Consider the following 19,070-nt stretch of genomic DNA (forward strand, 5'->3'; position numbering starts at 1 on the left):
AGGACGTTTTATTCACTGCTGTATTCAAAGCACCTGGAATAATGCCTGACATCCACTAAGCTCAATCAATATTTGATTGACTAATTGACTGAAACATCCCCCTATTTAACCTGTCGCTTGAAGGTTCTACCTCTTACATTTTCTCATATCTCTGCCCACTGTTCATGCCTTACAACTGACTCATATCTTGCCTGAGAGGCCACAACCCTATCCAGTACTGTTCTCCTACAATCCATATCCTGAATTGCTGAAGTGACCCAAGTCCATCAGTAGGTCTTTATTGTCTCTAGGAATAAGTCCAAATTTTTCCGCAAAACAGACAAAACTCTGCATCACCTGGACTCTAGCTAATTCTACTGTCAGCTCTTGCTGACCCTGTCCATGTATACCATGCTCTAACCATCCTAACTATTTACAGTCACGTGTTCTTTGCACATGCTATTTTCTCTGCCCAGAATAATGCCAATACCTACCCTTCAATGTCTTCTTGGCCTAATACATACTAGTCATCTCTCAGGTCTGCCTCCCCTTAGTTCCAGAGCTGATCTCTGTATCTTTATACAACATTGTATTTATCATTTCACTGATCACACTCTTGTATGAACTTCCCATCTCCAACACTGTATCCATAGCACCCAGCACAGTGCTTGGTACAAAAGTCAAGAAATGGTTACTGAAATGAAAGCCACCAATTTACTTCATATCCAGGTCTTCACCCCAAACCGTTTTACCCTTTGTGCTACTATACCCTGATAACTGTGTTGCTGACCTTTGAAAGTAAATCACAGTAAATTGGCATCATTTTAAATTAATGGTTTTTAACCTCATCTGTGGATTCAATAGCCAGCAATCCTTTCATGAATCACTCTTCAGCTCCCATTCCCAAGAAATGCTCAAACATTAATAGAAGAGTTAACAATGAAAAGAAAGAGCCCTCCACTGACTCCACCTTGCTTCTAGAGGTGTTGATAGTTTGAGGGGCAACCTGACCAATCTTTCCTGTGAGTATATGCAAAAATGAATGCATTTCCTCTTTGTCCCCTAAGCAAATGAAACAAAACAATGCCTACCACTGTATGACTTTGTAAAGGCAGGAAGACACGGAGCAGGATTTCTATGACCCAAGAAGATGGGGTAAAGGAGTCGTCCCGGAGCCCTCAGTGGCTTTTGCAGGCTTTTACTGGGATTTACCAGGTACTCAGCAGGCAGGGGTGCTGGGGGGGCCAGGAGACTGGCAGGCCTCCCAGCCCCCAGCAAGTCTTCACTCTGTCTGGGCTCTCCGGTGGTCTCTGGTGGTCTCTGCTGCTCTGCTCTCTCGTGGTTCTGCTTCTTCTCTGCTTCTTCTTCTCTGCATCTGTTGGCATTCCCCTGATGCCGCCCTTATAAGCCCAGTCTTAGCCCAGGTGTATCTGTAAGGTAAGGAAAAAATGTCAGGCTTTTCTGCCTTCCCGCCATCAGGATAGATGATGGATCCTTGTCCTGAATGCATGCCTGATGGCGGGCACCTGGAGTAGGGTGTGGGCATAGGTAGATGGGATTCACCTGGGCTAAGACTGGGCTTTTAAGGGCGGCGTCACGGGGCTGCCAGTAGAAGCCGAGGAGAAGCCAAAAGGGAAGCCGAGAGAGAGTGAAGATTTGCTGGGGGCTGGGAGGCCTGTCAGCCTCCAGGTCCCCCAGCACCCCTGCCTGCTGTGTACCGGGTAAATCCCAATAAAAGACCTGCAAAAGCCACTGAGGGCTCCAGAACTCCTCCTTTACCCCATCTGCTGGATTAGATAACCTGCACCATGTCCATCCTGCCTTTACAATTGGCGTAAGTCAGCAGGATTATCCATGCAGACGGGTATGGAGCCTCCAAAGACCTGGAGGGGCTAAGGAGTAACAGACTGTGTTTGTGACGACACTGGAGATGCCATGGCGGCACAGAAGGTGGACACCGTCCGGGAGCTGCGGGACGAGACCTCAGCTGGAGGAGGAGACACCCAAGAGGACCAGCCAACGACCCCTGAGGCAGCAAGAATCGTCAGGAAGAGAGGGTCATGATTCGGAGCTCGCCAGTGCTGATTCAGGGAGAAGCCTAATGGACTTGGACTGACAATCCCGCCAGAAGGCAGAGGACCTTGGTAGGTTATGTCTTTTGGGAATCTGGGGGTGGCCAGTGGGATGGCCAAAAGGAGCCTGTGTATGCCCAGCAGCTGGGCAGGCAGACAGAGAAAAGCCAACTGAGAAGGCAAAAGCTGGGGCTGATGCTAAGTTGAGAAGCCCTGAGCGGCTGTTAAGCAGCCTGGGTATGCTGAAGCCCTGTGAGTCTCGTAAAATCACCTGTGGGTGATGCCCTGCTCGTTGTCGAGTGAGGGTGAGGAGCTGAGGAACCCGTCCTTGGGGGACAGGTGGGGAACGTGGCTTGGGGTGGAGCCCAAGTCGCATGTAGAGTTTGGATCCCCGACCCATGTGCTTGTGCAGTGGGTTGGCCTGAGTGCAGGGGTCTGCATGTCGCATTGGTGGCTATTGCAGCCGAGTGTCGGAGTGACCATAGACAGAAACTTTAGGGTAAGGAAAAAAATCAGGCTTTTCTGCCCTCCTGCCATCAGGATAGATGAGGGAACCCTGTGATCCTGAATGCATGCCTGATGGCGGGCACCTGAAGTGGGTACACCTGTGCTAAGACTGTGCTTTTTAAGGGTGGTGTCACAGAGACGCCAGTAGAAGCCAATAAGCCGAGAAAGAAGTAGCAGAAGCCGAGAGAGAAGCAGAGAATGCTAGAGAGCCCAGATAGAGTGAAGATTTGCTGGGGGCTGGGAGGACTGCCAGCCTCCCGGCCCCCCAGCACCCCTGCCTGCCATATGCTTGGTGAACCCCAATAAAAGACCTGCAAAAAACCCAGTAAGGACTCTGACTCCTCCTTTACCCAGTCTGCATGGGATCAGAAAACCTGCACTGTGTCCTGTCCTGCCCTTTACATAAACCCTGAGGGTTGGCGATTACCCCCAAAGAGTAGAGAATCCCCAATCCAGGAGTGAGTGCATTCTGGGAGTGGATGCGGTATGTGGCTTGTAGCCAAGACTACAGCCAGAGAAGGCCAGGAAGCCTGACGGCTCCTGGTGTGTTACAGTAGATGCCATGAGTGGTTCCCCTCCCTCGTATGAGCAGTGCCTTCGGCAGCAGATCTGGTGGATCATCTGCTAGTACCAATAATCATCTTTTGACACTAGGTTGGGGCCCTACCTGGACTTGTGTTCTGTTGTATTTTGTTGTTCTATTGTGATGTATTTGCTTTTATGGGCCATGGCTGCATTGTTTATGTTTGCTAAGAAAATTGTGTATATGTAGATTGTATGGCAGAAAACCCTGAGGGGGTGGACTGTAGGGTAAGGAAAAAATGTCAGGCTTTTCTGCCTTCCCGCCATGAGGATAGATGATGGATCCTTGTCCTGAATGCATGCCTGATGGTGGGCACCTGGAGTAGGGTGTGGGCATAAGTAGATGGGATTCACCTGGGCTAAGACTGTGCTTTTTTTTAAGGGCGGCGTCACGGCGACGCCAGTAGAAGCCAAGAGAAGCAGAGAATGCCGGAGAGCCCAGAGAGAGTGAAGACTTGCTGGGGGCTGGGAGGCCTGTCAGCCTCCCGGCCCCCCAGCACCCCTGCCTGCTGTGTACAGGGTAAATCCCAATAAAAGACCTGCAAAAACCACTGAGGGCTCCAGAACTCCTCCTTTACCCCGTCTGCTGGATTAGATAACGTGCACCGTGTCCATTCCTGACCTTACGGTATCCCATCTACATATGCCCACACCCTACTCTAGGTGTCTGCCATCAGGCATGCATTCCAGACCACAGGGTTCAGTCATTTATCCTAATGGTGGGAGGGTAGAAAAGCCTGTTTTTTACCTTACCCTGCAGACTTATTTTTTCAAGACTATCTTTCTATATTAGTGTAGGGTAAGGTAAAAAAAGTATCAGGTTTTTCTGTCCTCCCACCATTAGGACTGATAATGAATCTGCAGTCCTGAATGCATGCTTGATGGCGGGCACCTGGAATAGTGTGTGGGCATATGTAAGTGGGTACACCTGAGCTGAGAGACTGAGCTTATAAGGGTGGCATCACTGGGACACCAGCGGAATAGCAGGAGGAGAGCGGAAGAAAAGTACCAGAAGAACATGCGAGAGAATGCCGGAGAGCCCCCAAAGAGTGAAGATTTGCCAGGGACTGGGAGGCCTGTCAGCCCCCCCCGCCCCCGACTGCTGTGTACCCGGTAAAATCCCAATAAAAGCCTGCAAAAGCTACCGAGGACTCCAGGACTCCTCCTTTACCCATCTTCCCAATCTTAGAAAACCTGCTCTGTGCCCATCCTGGCACTACAATTAGCAATATAGATTTTCTTCATTCTTTTTTAAGTTGTGTATTTTTTCACTGAAAAGAAATGCCACAATTTAACTTCTCTGTTACTGATGGACATTTAGCTGGTTTCCAATTTTTCATTATCTCCCCAATAGTTCAACACTTATTCAAGCTCCTATCCCATTTTCACCTTCCTCACAAGCATGATCTTTCTCATTTCACAGAGGAAATGGAAACTACGAAGAATGGACTCTTTAAACCTTCTATTCCCTTATCTACACACTGATCTGTAATTACATTCTTCCTTATCTCTCTTAGAGGAAAAGATTTCTTCTCCTAAGGCAAAGTTCTCTACCCATGGTAGCTGGTAATATTCAATTCCTGTTTTCAACAGTCTTTTCAATAACTAATCCTCTCTTGCTTTTTTCAACCCCTCCCTATCTTTTGTTTTCTCTCCTAAGCCTATGTAAGTATGCTTATTCATTTCCATCTAAAGACTGCTTTTATTCTTCACAACTGAAGAATAAGCCTCCCCAACATGTCACTTTGGCATATGTCTTATTTCAAGCTGAAGTCAATCAAGGCCTTGTACACTCACAAGAAACTTTTACCAGTCCCAGGACAATGAAAATTGGGGTTACTACACAATTAGCACATTTCCCAGAAATAACCTTTCTGTTGGAGAAACTTATTATGGCTGAGCAAACGTCTAATCTGATTTTCATCATGAGTCCCCCTCCTCTCTGACTCCCTACCCCCCTCCCCTTCCTTAGCTCAGGATATATATTTTGCTCCATTGGTTTTAGAATCCTCATCCATGTGGAATTTCTCCACACACATGTAATGAAATTTGTTCTTTTTTGCCATTAATTCACCAGTTAATGTGATTGCTTGACCAGCCTGAAAAGAACCAAGAGGGGGGAAGGGAAAATTTCTTTGTTCCTACAAAGCTTAGCTTCTTGAAAGAGTAGCCTAACATCTACTGTCACGTTCTCATCTTCCCCATGTCCCTCACCTGCTTGCTGGCTTCCAATCTCACTACTCTAAAGTTACTTTTGCTAACTAAGTTCACCAGAGACTTTATTCCCAAACCCAGAGGCTCTTGCTCATGCTACATTTACTTTACCCCTATGTGGTATTTAATTTTTTTTTTTCTTCTTAAACTCCTTCCTTGGCTTGAGAAATACGACTCTAGGTTTTCCTTCTATTTCTGACCACCCATCCCTAAACATTGGTCTTCACCAGGATTCTGACCTACATGATCTTCTGACTCTATATCATTTTCCTGAGTGATCTCACCTACTCCTCTCAAGGTTGCACAAATCCTATGCTTTCTATTTATTGTACTTCAATAAACTTAAATGCTTCCAACTGAACTGAACTATTTCTCCTACCTCCCACCCCGTTCAGTGAATGGCATCACCATTCACCCAAGTTGGAAACCTAGGGTCCACTCTTTTACTTTTCATTTTCCAATGTCACCAAGAAGTACCTCTCATTCCATCCCTACTTGCCAATTTGTCTTCATCTTTCATCTGGCATCACCCTTCCCTAGTCCACCCATTTTCATATTGCTACCAGACATCTCTCCAAAATGAGTCTTTGATCCTGAGCTTTGTAATCACTGTATTACATGTTCCCTGTATTCCACCCATCCAAAACTACCTGTTGTTCTATGAACAGACTATGTACTTCCATGTTCCTATGCATTTTGTTCTCTCTGCTTAGAATGCCCTCCTACCTTCCCTCTTCCCTATAACTATGGCAAACTCCTCCCTACTCTTGATGCGCTATCTAAAGGTCTCCTTTGGAACAGCTACCTATTCTTAATAGTAATTCCTATTTGGTAATTCCTTCTCCACATGGAAACCTGCAAATATTTATTGCCATAACCACTTTTTATTAAACTTATTTTTATCTATCTCTCATTCTAGACCTTAAGTTCCTGCAATCAGGAACTATCATTTCTGTATCAGCATCTAGCAGACTACTTGATAAAAATAGGTGACTTGATAAAACACCAAATGAATGAATAAAACCATGTATCCACCCAATCTCCCAAGCCAAAATATTGGAAATCATCTTCCATTCCTCTTTCTCCATCCCCAAATGCCAATCGACTTCTGTTTATTCTACCCTCTAAAGATCTTTCAAATTCATCCCCCTCCTCCCCATCTTAATGCTATGGACCCAGTTCAGGCTCCATTACCCTTTATTTGAAATAGATTTGCTCCCCTCCAAACCATTCTCCACACCACTGCTGGAATTTAAAATAAAATTTTATTACAAAAATAACACATACTTGTAAAAAAATTTAAACAATACAGAAATAAAAGCACAATGCCCCACTCAGTATACATACAACCATATAACCCTCCTCCAATCCCATGTCCCAGAGGTTATCACTATTAACAGTTTAGCATATATCCTTTCAGACCTTGCATATACAAGCATATATAAACACATATACATATATACAAATAGTTTTGTCTTTTACAAAAATGGCATCATACTTGTCTGTTGCATATGATTCTTCTAATTCTTCATTCTAGAGACAGGAAATTTCTAGAACAAATATCTGATTATATCATTCCACCAGAGTTCCTCATTCCCCATATGAAATTCACTCATGAGCATCAAATGCAAAACTCTTTATGATATGGTTTCTGCCCATCTTTCATTATCATCTCCAGCCATTCCAGCATTGAAGGACTAGAACATAAACCACCTTAATTCTCTCTGGAACAAGGCAGGTACAAACAAACAAACAAACAAACTAGGAACACACTCTGCCATTTCGAGACTTTGGCCTTTTCACTTTATGTTACACTCTGCCTGACTTTTTCATCTGGCAAGCTTCTACTAATTCTTCAACAAGCAGCTTAAAAATTACCTCTAGGAAGACATCTCTGACTTTTTCAGACAGTATCACTCCTCTATTTTCCCCTACACTTTATATCTAATTCCTTAATTGCACTAATCTGACAGTACTGTAATGATATATTAACATGTTTGGAATTCCATCCCCTCCCCCAACTTGATAGTGAGGTCTCTGGGTAAAAGAATTGTGTCTTATTTAACCTTTGCATCCCAAGGATCTGATAGAGTGCTTATAATGGAGCAGATATTCAACAACAAATCTGTTGAGAATTTTATAATTTAGAAATGTTAACTGAGTACCTACCATGCACAGAACCATATCCTAAGCATGAAAAGAAACAGAAGACACAGTCTTTGCCTTAAGGAACTTACCATTTTCCTACCATTTCACCAGGGGAAGGGTGGGGGAGGGACAGAACACATTTACATGGCAACATATCATTTCTGACATAATAGGCAGTTTCAAAGATTTATAGTCATTTGCCTTAAATCCATTTAGGAACAAGGCACTGTATAACCAAATAAATAATAAAATTATGGGCAGTTTGTCCATTAGGTTTATATTTTTAGTGTGGCACAGAGTCCACCAGAACCAAATCTGCTGTCCCAACAGGGGGGTTGTCACTTGTTCCAGCCTACAAATTAGAAAACTGAGATGATACCATGCTTGGAAAATTTCTAACACATCAAGAGGACACAAAGGTATTAGTCCTTTCATAATTTCTCCCTTTTCCCCAGGGGAAACAAAATGATACCAAGAGCAATAAATGGAGTTAAAGGAGGGCACTAGAGAGATTGCTCTCTTTTTATTAGTGGAAAAGGGTTGCTTGGTTTTAAGTCAAAGGGTATCATTGCCCCAGGAAGATCAGGAGAGGCGATTATCATTTACTATTTTTTTTTAAAGGCTAAGGTGTTAATCTGGTGATTTCATGATCAGACACTGTACAAATATAAACAAATTGGGGAAAGGTGAACCACCTAGGCTGGAGAACAGGGAAGGCTGACCAAGGAGGCCCAAAGGAAGCCTCATTCATCAGAGTCCAAATCACTGTCCCCAGCAATGGAGTGGAAATCCTCACTGTCCTCCTCGTCCTCTGACAGGTGGACCTGGCTTAGTACACTCGGCCCAGAGCGCTGCTCTTCCTCCTCCTCATCTTCTTCCTCCTCTGATACCTCATACCCACCGATGCTGCTGAAGCTTGTGTCTTGGGTGTTCGACTTGGGATCAGGCTCCTCATAGCTCCCATAACTGAGAAGAGAAACATGTCATCTCTCAAGCTCGGGCACCATCCTCTAGCTGACCATTCCCATTCTCCGATGCCACCAAGGGATCAGCCCATCTCGCCTCCCCTGGACACTAAAATGTCTGGTTCTAGACTGTTCTACAGTTTCCCAAGAAAAAAAATGATCCTGTTCAAAAACCTCAACATGCCAACTTCATATACACCAGAACCTGAATGAAAGAAACTTCCTATAGCCTGAACAACACACTGCCAACTTACATGACCATAAATGCTCTGATAGCCTCATAATTTCACCTACCACTTGCAGCTTCACTCATCTACATATCCAATTAGTCAACAGTCCTTAAGATTTTGCCTCTTCACTGTTTCCTGTCTCTATCCCCTCCTTTCCATCCCTACCTTGCCTACCTTGGCTTAGTACTTTGTTATCTCTGGCCTATACTACTGAAATCATTCTTCACATGCCTCCAGTCTTGCTCTCCTCCAATTAATTCTTCACACTTCTGCCAGAGTGCTCTTTACTTTTGTTTGTTTGTTTATTCTTAATTTTACTCAAAAAAAAAAAAATCACACAAGTAATGCATGTTCACTGGTAGGGGAGGGGAGGAATATACACCAGAAAAAAAAGGAAAAAAAAATACCAGTAACTTCCACCACCCAGAGATAATCTTTTTATAGCCTTCCAAATTTTTTTCTATGTACTTCACTTAGATGCTTAGACATTTTTTTATTTACAAAATTGGAATACTCTACATACTTTTCAAGAATCTGCTTTTTTCACTAGTGATTATAACGAACATCTTTCCATGTCAATAAACATACATCTATAGTATCATTTTGAAAGCTGTATGGTATTCCACTACATGGCTGTAACATGATTTATTAACAGTCTGTCACTAGGACATTTAAGCTGTCTCCAATTTTCCCACTATTAAAAACAATGCTGTGATAAACATCCTTGTACAAACAACTTGATGAAGGTGTTTTTTATTATTCCCATAGAATAATTTCCTAGACATGGAATTTTGGGGCTAAAGGGGATGCACATTTTAAGTTTTTAATTTATAACGATAAATTGCTATACTTTTCTCCCATCCACCTCATCTTATCAATTTACATTACCAACCATTTGAGAATATCCTTCTCCTTATACCTTTTGCAACATTGGGTATTATCACTCACTTTAATCACTGCCAATCTAATAGGTAAAAAATTCCATTTCATTGTTTTATTGCATTTCTCTGATACTTAGGGAAGTTATTTGATCATATTACTCTCATTCAATGTCTGCCCAAATTTTCAGATCCTTTATGATTTGGTGCTTACCTCTTAAAATCACATGGTTCCTACAACCATAGTTGGATCAAGCAAAAATTCTAAGAATACTGAGCTAGCAGTGCTCCTGCTTCTGTGTCTCTATATAAGTCCTTGCTTTCTAGAGTGACCTTTGTTTTTGTATTTATCTAATTCCTATTCTGATTCAGGTTGGTTTTCTTTTTCTAACCAGTTTCCCTACCCCACTTCCACTCAAGTCCTAAAAAATCCCATGGCTGCCCATCATAGCACTTTTCATCTTATAATGTGACAGTCTGTTTACCTGTTTTAAGTTTCCCACTAGAGCGAACTCTTGAAGGAAGGGACCTGCATCTTAGTTGCTTTTGTACTTGTAATAAATATTTGCTGAATGAATAAAGATCAATTGCTTGCTGGATACCACTGGCCAGATGTACCATGTGTATCTTAAATCCAACAAGCCCAAAGACAAATTCATGTTTTTCCTCCTTTCTTAGCCCCATCTAATACCCGTTTTTCTTTCTTATCTCAGTGACATTCCCAGTCATTATATATGTGATCTTACCTGAATTCAACTGATGTGCCCCTCTAGACAGCTAGTGAGTATGTCTCACCTCTCACCCACTCCTAACAGATGGATCCCAGTTGAGATCCTTCTCATTGCCCTAGAGTTATTTAACACACAAATTTGACATTACTTCCTTTTCCTTAAAGGTCCTCTATAATACAATGCATTGCTATTTCTGGTTGCCCTCAACCATACTTGGTTATATTTCTGTGCCTTTGAACATACTGTTCCATGTCTAAAGACCTCATCTGTTGCCACCATATTTACTTAGTAGACTCATTACTTCTGTAAGGCCTAGTTCAATTTCAAATGTTCCCCCATCTGTGAAACCTCCACTGATTACTCCAAGCAGAGTGAGACATTCCCTCCTCAGTGGTGACTTGGCACTTTGAATTTAACTTATGCTATGGCACTCATCACATTACATTTGTAATGATTTTGTTGTATCAGTCTCTTCCACTAGACTGTAAGCTCCTCAAGGGCAGGATATTTCTTGCTCCTCTGTGCATCCCCAAGGGACTAGCACAGTGCCTGGCCCTAGTAGGTGCTCAGGAAATGTTTGATGGATGAAAGTAATCTGATGCTGAGCCCTTTGACATCATAGCTGGGTACTGCTGCCACAGCCCTGTAGCATGTTGCTGCCGATTACCTGATGTTGCTATCCTCCAAACCACGGGAAGCCTCCCCACCGTCTCCCTCATAGGACATCATGCTTTCTTCATTTTCCATGCCCATTCTTGTATTCTCCTGAAGCACTCGTGGCTGCTTGGGTCTTATCCCACCAGATCCCACATCGGAGTCACTTCCACTCTCACTCAGCTGGATAGCTGTGAAATGAGACAGATCCTGAGATAAGCTTGACAGAATTAACATCTATGGCCTAAAATCAGAGGACTCCAGGTCCACCCACAACACGGCAGAATAGAGATTGGGATCACTCTCTCCCTTAAAAACAACTAAAAAAAAATAACAATATTCGCTCATAGGAAGATCCAGACACTCCATTCCTTCTAGAATACCAGGACTTTCCCATAGAGATCTCGAATTAAGGTTGGGGACTGCAGAGGGGAAGGAATTAGAAGGGAGTGTGACAGCAGATATCCCAACTGGCAGAAATGGCTGGGGGTCAACCACCCAAGCCACACTGGGGCAAGCTAGTATACTGTAAAATTCCCTGGATAAACTTTGCTGAAGCCCAAGTGGACAGAGACATGATCCAGGGCAGAGGGAATTCCGTGGGTGCAGACCTGGAAGACTGTGAACTCCGTTGTTGGTGTGGGCACCAAAAATTATCTCCCTACCACCTTCTCAGAAGAGATCAAAGAAATGCCAGGCTGAGCCAGGTTAGACTCCATAAAAAGCCCCACAGCAGAGAAGTTGTGAAATAACTCAAGTCCCTTGGGAAAGTAAACAAATGGCATGTAGGTACTGCAGTCCCACAGAAGCAGTAGTAGAGGTAGGGGTGGGGAGCTAATGGCCATTGTTGGTGGCCACAGCAACAAGGCAGTATACGCTGCATTCAGGTGCAGCACCGCCTGCCTGGAGCCTGAGCCTAGCAGTCCTAACTCCCACCACCAGTAGACTCATGATCTTAAGCAGAAAGGAGCAGCAGGGAGGTGGGGTGGGAAGTTAAGACAACCCAAATACGGAATACAGCTTGCTGAGGAACAAAAGGAGGCAGAGGTGACTGTCTTCACCCCTCAAATGGAGATCAAGTATGAAAGCCCCAGATTCTTCTCCTGCCCCAACTCACACCAAGGTAAACTAAGAAAAGAAACAAAATTAAATCCCCAGCTTCCCAACCACAAACTAACAAAACACATACACATCAAAAAAGTAAAAAATAAATAAATAAATAAATAAATAAATAGCACACATGCCTAGGAAGCAAGAACATCTGAAAACAAGATGGAATAGCACATTGAGAATAACAGAATCCTGAGTCAAATATAAAGGGTAAAGAAATAGATCAGGCAGACTTCAAAACAACAGTATTAAAAATGCTAAATGAGGGGCCTCCCTGGTGGTGTAAGGGGTTAATACACCACACTATGAAGCTATCCGTAGCCACTGTAGTGCGAGTTCGATCCCTGGCCTTGGAGGTGACCCACATGGTGCATCAGACCTCTCCTGTCTCGCCTGCTGATCCCCTCAGCAGTGTATTGCAGTACATCTGCCTGTTCTGCTCCCCACTCTGTCTCTGGTGAGTCCTCTCACCTCCCGCACCTCTGGCCTGTACCCCAGCTCTTATATGCATAAATAAAAATAAATCTTTAAAAAAATGCTGTATGAGCTACTGGAAGGTTAGTCAAAGAACGACAGACAGGTACAAGATCTTAGAAAGGAAATCCAGGAACAAAGAGAGTTCTTCACAGCAGATACTGAATATATAAAAAGATTACAAAAAGAGACTGAATGAAATGCAGACAAATTTAGAAAGCACTTTAAATAGAATTAAACTGACAGAAGAATTTCAGATGTAGAAGACTCAAGAGAATTCTGTTCCCCACTGGTAAATTCTCTCACTCCCCACACCTCTAGCCTGTACCCCAGTTCTTGTATGCATAAATAAACCTTTAAAAAAAAGAAATATCAGACTCAATTAGAAGAGAAAACGTAAGAATAACTGGGATCCCAATTATAACTTTTGCTTCCCAGAAATGGAAGCAAAAATGCTACTTAAGGAATTAATAACTGAGAATTTCCCAAGCCTAAAGAAACAATTAAATATAGATGTTCAGGAAGCAAAGAGAACACCCAAATTTTTAAATGAGAGAAGGTCTACATCTAGACACATTATTGTTTAACTATCAAGAATCAAAAATACAGAAAAAATTTTGCAGGAAGCAGGGAAAAAATAACTTATAAAGGCTCACAAATTAGCCTTTCCCCGAATTTCAACCCAGACATTCTCGAGCCAAGAAGAGAGTGGACAGTAGTATTCACAATCCTAAAAGACAAGCACTGTCAGCCAAGAATACTTCATACTACAAAATCATCATTCAAGTATGAAGGTGAAATAAAGGTCTTCCCAGACAAACAAAAGCTAGTGGAGTTTACCACCATCAGATCTGCCCTTCAAGAAATGTTGGAAGGAGTTCCACAAGAAAAAGTGAAACACAAATTCCCAAGCAAAATGAGAACAGGAATATAAAACCAGAAGCAAGAATATAATGAGTCAACAACAAAACAATAAAAAGAAGGAAGAAATGGACAGAAAACTGTAGTAAAAGTGTCAGAGAACAGAAAACAGCTCATAGAGGACCCACGAAACAGGAATTTAAATAAAACCCTCATGGCAACCATTAACCAAAAATCTGGAATAGAGACCCACAGATGAAGAGAAACAAAGAAATTGATAGACAATACTAAGGAGAGGCCAACCAGAGCAGAGACAAACAAATGGAAAAAGAAACAACAGAAAAGTAAAACAATCAAAAACAAAATGACTGATAACAGTTCATATCAATACTCACTCTAAATTTGAATGGTCTGAATTTACCAATAAAAAAACATAGACTAACAGCGTGGGTGAAAAAGTTTTGGTCATCCATATTTTGCTTATAAGAGACCCTTTTAACACCAAAAGACAAAAACAAACTAAAAATAAAAGCTTAGAGCAGGGCCTCCCCAGTGGCCCAGCGGTTGAGCCTGTAGCCTCTGCAGCGCCAGTTTGATCCCCGGCCACCGGGCGAGGGTCCCACATGGCATGCAGACCTCTCCTGTCGCCCGCTGCTCCCCTCAGCAGTGTACTTCGTCAGTCTGCCTGTTCTGCTCCCCGCTCTGGCTCTGGTGAATTCTCTCATCCTCCCATGCTTCTGACTGTACCCAGTGCTTGTATAAATAAATAAAATAAATCTTTAAAAATAAATAAATAAATGGCACTCTAAAATAAGACTGCAAGTATTAAAAAAAAAAAAAGATTAGAGCAAATCCATACATGCTAGTAATTCAAAGAGGAGGAACTACTATCCTCATACCACAGAAACTAAACTTTCAACAATGAAAATTAGGGACCAAGATGGACACTATATAATGACAACTGGAACAATTCACAAAGAAGATATTAACTGTTATTAATATTATGCACCTAATACAGGAGCACCTAGTTACATAAAGCAACTAATAAACAGATCTAAAACAATGTATCAACAAAAACATAATCACTGTCGTGACCTCAACACACCACAGACAGGAAGGAAGAGATCATCCAGACAGTAAATTAAGAAAGAAATATAGGCCTTAAATAAAGTGTTAGAACAGATGGATTTATTGGACATTTTTAGAGCTCTCTATTCCAAAAGAAATAGAATCCACTTTCTTATCTAGTGCACATGGAACATTCTCAAGAACAGATCATATATGTCATATAGGACATAAGCCATGTCTCAGAGAATACACAAAAATAGAAATTATATCAAACATCTTCACAGACCACAATGTTATAAAGGTAGAAATCAATCATAAAAAGAAGCCTGGAATAAACCAAAAAGTGGTGAATAAGCAAAATACTTCTGAACAACTCCCGGATCAATAAAGAAATCAAACAGATCAAAAAGTATCTGATGCTCTAAAGGCAGTACTACGTGAAAAGTTTATAACAATACAGACCCAGATAAAAAGGAAAAAAAACCCACAAAAATCTCAAATAAACACTCTAACTTTGCAGCTGAAGGAACTAGAAAAAGAAGAAAAGCATCCAAAAACCAGCAGAAGGAAAGAAATGATAAAAATCTGAGAATAAATGAAATAGAAAACAAAAAGTTTAAAGGATCAGTGAAACCAAGAGTTGTTTCTTGGGAAAAAAAAATTAACAAAATTGACAAGCCATTGGCTAAGCTTACAAAGAAGAGTGAAACCCCATTAATCAAATCAGAAATGAAAGAGACAAAATTCTATCAGATACTGCAGAAATACACAGGATCATAAAAACCTATTACAAAAGTCTCCATACAAACTGGACAACTTAGAAGAAATGGATTAATTTTGAATCAAGTTGGATGAAATAGACAGCTTAAACAGTTTAATCACAAGTGCTAAAATTAAAAGAGTAATAAAAAACCTCCCTAAGAACAAAAGTTCAGAACCAGATGGCTTTCACAGTGAATTCTACCAAACCATCAAAGATCTAATACCTATCCTACTTAAACTCTTCAAAAAGATGGAAGAGGGGGCCTCCCCTGGTGGTGCAGGTGGTTGAGCTCAACGCTGTGAAGCTGTCTGCAGCTTCTGCAGCACAAGTTTGATCTCAGCTGGCCAGGGAGATACCCACATGGCGCAGCAGACCTCTCCTGTCTCGCCCGCTGCTCCCCTCAGCAGTGTATTTCAGTCATTTTGCCTGTTCTGTTCCCCACTGTCGCTGGTGAATCCTCTCATCCTCCCATACATCTAGCCTGTACCCTGGTTCTTGTATGCATGAATAAATAAATCTTTAAAAAAAAAAAAAAAAACAACATGGAAGAGGGAGGAAAACTCGCCAACATATTCCCTCCCTCTGGCCAACATTGCCCTGATCCTAAAACCAAATACAGTACAAAAAAAAAAAAAAAAAGGAGGGCCTCCCCTGGTGGCGCAGTGGTTGAGCGCTGGGCTGTGAAGCTGCCCACAGCCTCTGCAGCGTGCCGGTTCGATCCCCGGCCACCGGTGAGGGTCCCACATGGCGCACAGACCTCTCCTGTTGCGCCCACTGCTCCCCTCAGCAGTGTATTTCGTCACTCTGCCTGTTCTGTTCCCCGCTCTGGCTCTGGTGAATCCTCTCACCCTCCCGCGCTTCTGACTGTACCCAGTGCTTGTACAAATAAATAAATAAATAAATCTTTAAAAAAAAAAAAAAGGAAATTATAGACCAATATTTCTGATGAACACAGATGCAAAAATCCTTAATAAAATCCTAGCAAACTGAATAAGCAATGTGTCAAGAGAATCATCCACAATAATCAAGTAGGCTTCATCCCAGAAATGCCAGGATGGTTCAAAAGATGCAAATCAATGTCACTCACTAGATCAACAAAAAGGATAATAAAAACTATGTGATCATTTCAATAGATGCCGAAAAGCATTTGACAAGATCCAGTATCCATTTATGATAAAAACACTAAATAAAATGGGAATAAATGGAACTTATCTAAACATTATAAAAGCCATATGACAAACACACAGCCAACATCATACTCAGTGGTGAAAAGCTAAAAACATTCCCACTAAGACCAGGAACAAGACAAGACGTTACCACTGTTATTCAACAGAGTCCTAGAAGTCCCAGCTGAAGCAATTAGGCAAGAAAAAGGTATAAAAGGAATCCCAATTGGAAAAGAAGTAAAACTTCTTTTGCAGATGACATATTAATATATTTAGAGAAATCAAAAGACTACAAAAAAACTACGAGAAGAAATGAATACAGTAAAGAGGCAGGATACAAAATCAATGCACAAAAATCAGTTGCATTTCTTCATGTAAACAATGCATAGAAGAAAGGGAAATAAGGAATATAATCCCACTTACAAGCACACCAAAAAGAATGAAAAACAGAAGTAAACTTAACAGAGGCGAAAACTAAAAGACTCTGTTAAAAGAAATAAATACACAAGGAAATGGAAAGATAGACTGAAGACTTACATCATTAAAATGGGCCATATTACCTAAAGCAACTTAAGGTTCAAGGCAATACCTATTAAATTCCAATGACTATTTTCAAGGAAAATTAACAAACAAGAATAAAATTTATATGGAACCACAAAAGACTCCAAATAGCTAAAGCAATCCTGAGAGAAAAGAAAAATGGAGGTATCATACTTTCTGACTTCAAACTATTAATATATTACACAGCAAAAGTAACAGAATAATAGGGCACTGGAACAAAAACAGAAACTCAGACCAATGGAATAGAACAAAGTCCAGAGATAAACCATACAAATATCGACAATTATTATTTTTTTTTTTTTTTGTGGGACCCTCGCCGGCGGCTGGGGAACGAACCGGTGCTGCAGAGGCTGCCCACAGCCTTGTAGCCCAGCGCTCAACCGCTGTGCCACCAGGGGAGGCCCTGGACAATTAATCTTTGACAAAGGCGAAGGCTACTGTCATTCAATGGAGAAAAGATAGCCTCTTTAATTAATGATGCTGGCAAACATGGATAGCCACATGCAAAAAGAAAAAAAAAAAAAAAGAACCAAAATCCATACTTAAAGGGCCTCCCCTGGTGGCGCAGGTGGTTGAGCGCAGTGCTGTGAAGCTGTCCGCAGCCTCTGCAGCACTGGTTCGATCCCGGCCGGCCGGCGAGGGTCCCACATGGCATGGCAAACCTCTCCTGTCTCGCTCGCTGCTCCCCTCAGCAGTGTATTTCAGTCAGTCTGCCTGTTCTGTTCCCCACTCTGTCTCTGGTGAATACTCTTACCCTCCCACGAATCTGGCCTGTACCCCGGTTCTTGTATCAGTAAATAAATAAAAATCTTTAAAAAAATTAATTAATAAAAAGATCCATACTTAACTCCATACACAGAAAATAATTCAAATTGATTAAAGATCTAGATATAAGAAACAAAATCATAAAGTACTTGAAAGAAGACACAGGGGACACACTACAGGTTATTTACCAGAGAGAGGTATTTGGAGATTCAACCCCAATGACAAGAGAAACAAAAGCTTTTGTTCCTCAAAATAAACCATCACAAAAACAAAAAGGCAATCTACAGAATGAGAAAAAAATATTTGCATTTCACACATCTAACAAGGGGCTTATCTCCAAAAGTTACAAAGTTCTTACATGATCCAACAACAAAAAAGCAAACCACACAATCAAAAAATAGGCAAAGGACCTAAACAGACATTGCTCTAAAGACATTCAAGATGGCCTACAAACATATGAAAAATTGTTTCCGTACTGTAAGAGAAATGCGAATCAAAGCCACAATGAGATAGCGCCTCACCCATGTGAGAATGGCCCATATAAAATTAAAGAATGAAATCAACAAATGTTGGTGAGGTTGCAGAAAAAAAGGAACTCTCATCCACCACCAGTGGGAATGGAAGCTGGTTCAGCCCCTATGGAAAACAGTATGGAGATTTCTAAAGAAAATAAAAATGGAAATTCTGTATGATGCAGCAATACTCTCTATTATAAAAACTCTAATACAAAAAGAGTTACCTATGCCCATTTACATAATAGCACTGTCTACAATTGCCAAGTCATAGAACCAACCGAAGTGCCCTTCAACAACAAATGGATAAAGAAATTTTGTAATACATACTCAGTGGAATACTACACAGCTGTGAAAAATGAAATAGTGGCATCTGGGACAAAACAGATCTTGAGGTGATTATGTTAAGTGAAATAAGTCAAAAAATGAAAGACAGATATCAGATGGAATCATTTGTGAAATATAAATACCAAGAAAAAATATATGTAGGCAAAATTTAGTAGGAATAAATCTTGAACTCAGTGAAATAATTTAATGGTTATCAGAGGAACAGGGGGAAGGAAGGAAGAAAGGGGTACTCACATAGTGGTTTGGTGGAAGTGAGTAAAACTTGTACACATGGAAGAGCAAAAATGTAACCCCAAAATTAAACATTTAAAAAAAAACACAAAAAAATATCTTTGGCCTAGTCTTCCAAAATGAATTATTCTCATACATCGGTCGACACATGAATCTTGCATGGGCTCCTCCCTAGAAGATTTCTCTTTTAATTGCTCAGGGTCAACTGGCAAGATTTGTAGTTTGGAAACTGAATCCAAATAACCTTTTCC

General features: G+C 41.6%; 1 protein-coding gene across 1 annotated transcript in view; it reads right to left on the reverse strand.

The window, feature by feature from the left end:
• Positions 1-6,584: 6,584 nt before the first annotated feature.
• The window catches only part of TAF1 (TATA-box binding protein associated factor 1), a 103,968-nt gene continuing 91,482 nt past the window's right edge, over positions 6,585-19,070 (reverse strand). The window contains 2 exon segments of the mRNA XM_037512272.2: positions 6,585-8,468; positions 10,974-11,151. Coding sequence (XP_037368169.1) covers positions 8,246-8,468; positions 10,974-11,151 — 401 coding nt within the window. The 3' untranslated portion in view covers positions 6,585-8,245.

Source organism: Talpa occidentalis, unplaced genomic scaffold (genome assembly GCF_014898055.3).
Source record: "Talpa occidentalis isolate TD23 unplaced genomic scaffold, MPIMG_talOcc4v2.1 talOcc4.15, whole genome shotgun sequence".
Taxonomy (NCBI): Eukaryota; Metazoa; Chordata; class Mammalia; order Eulipotyphla; family Talpidae; genus Talpa; species Talpa occidentalis.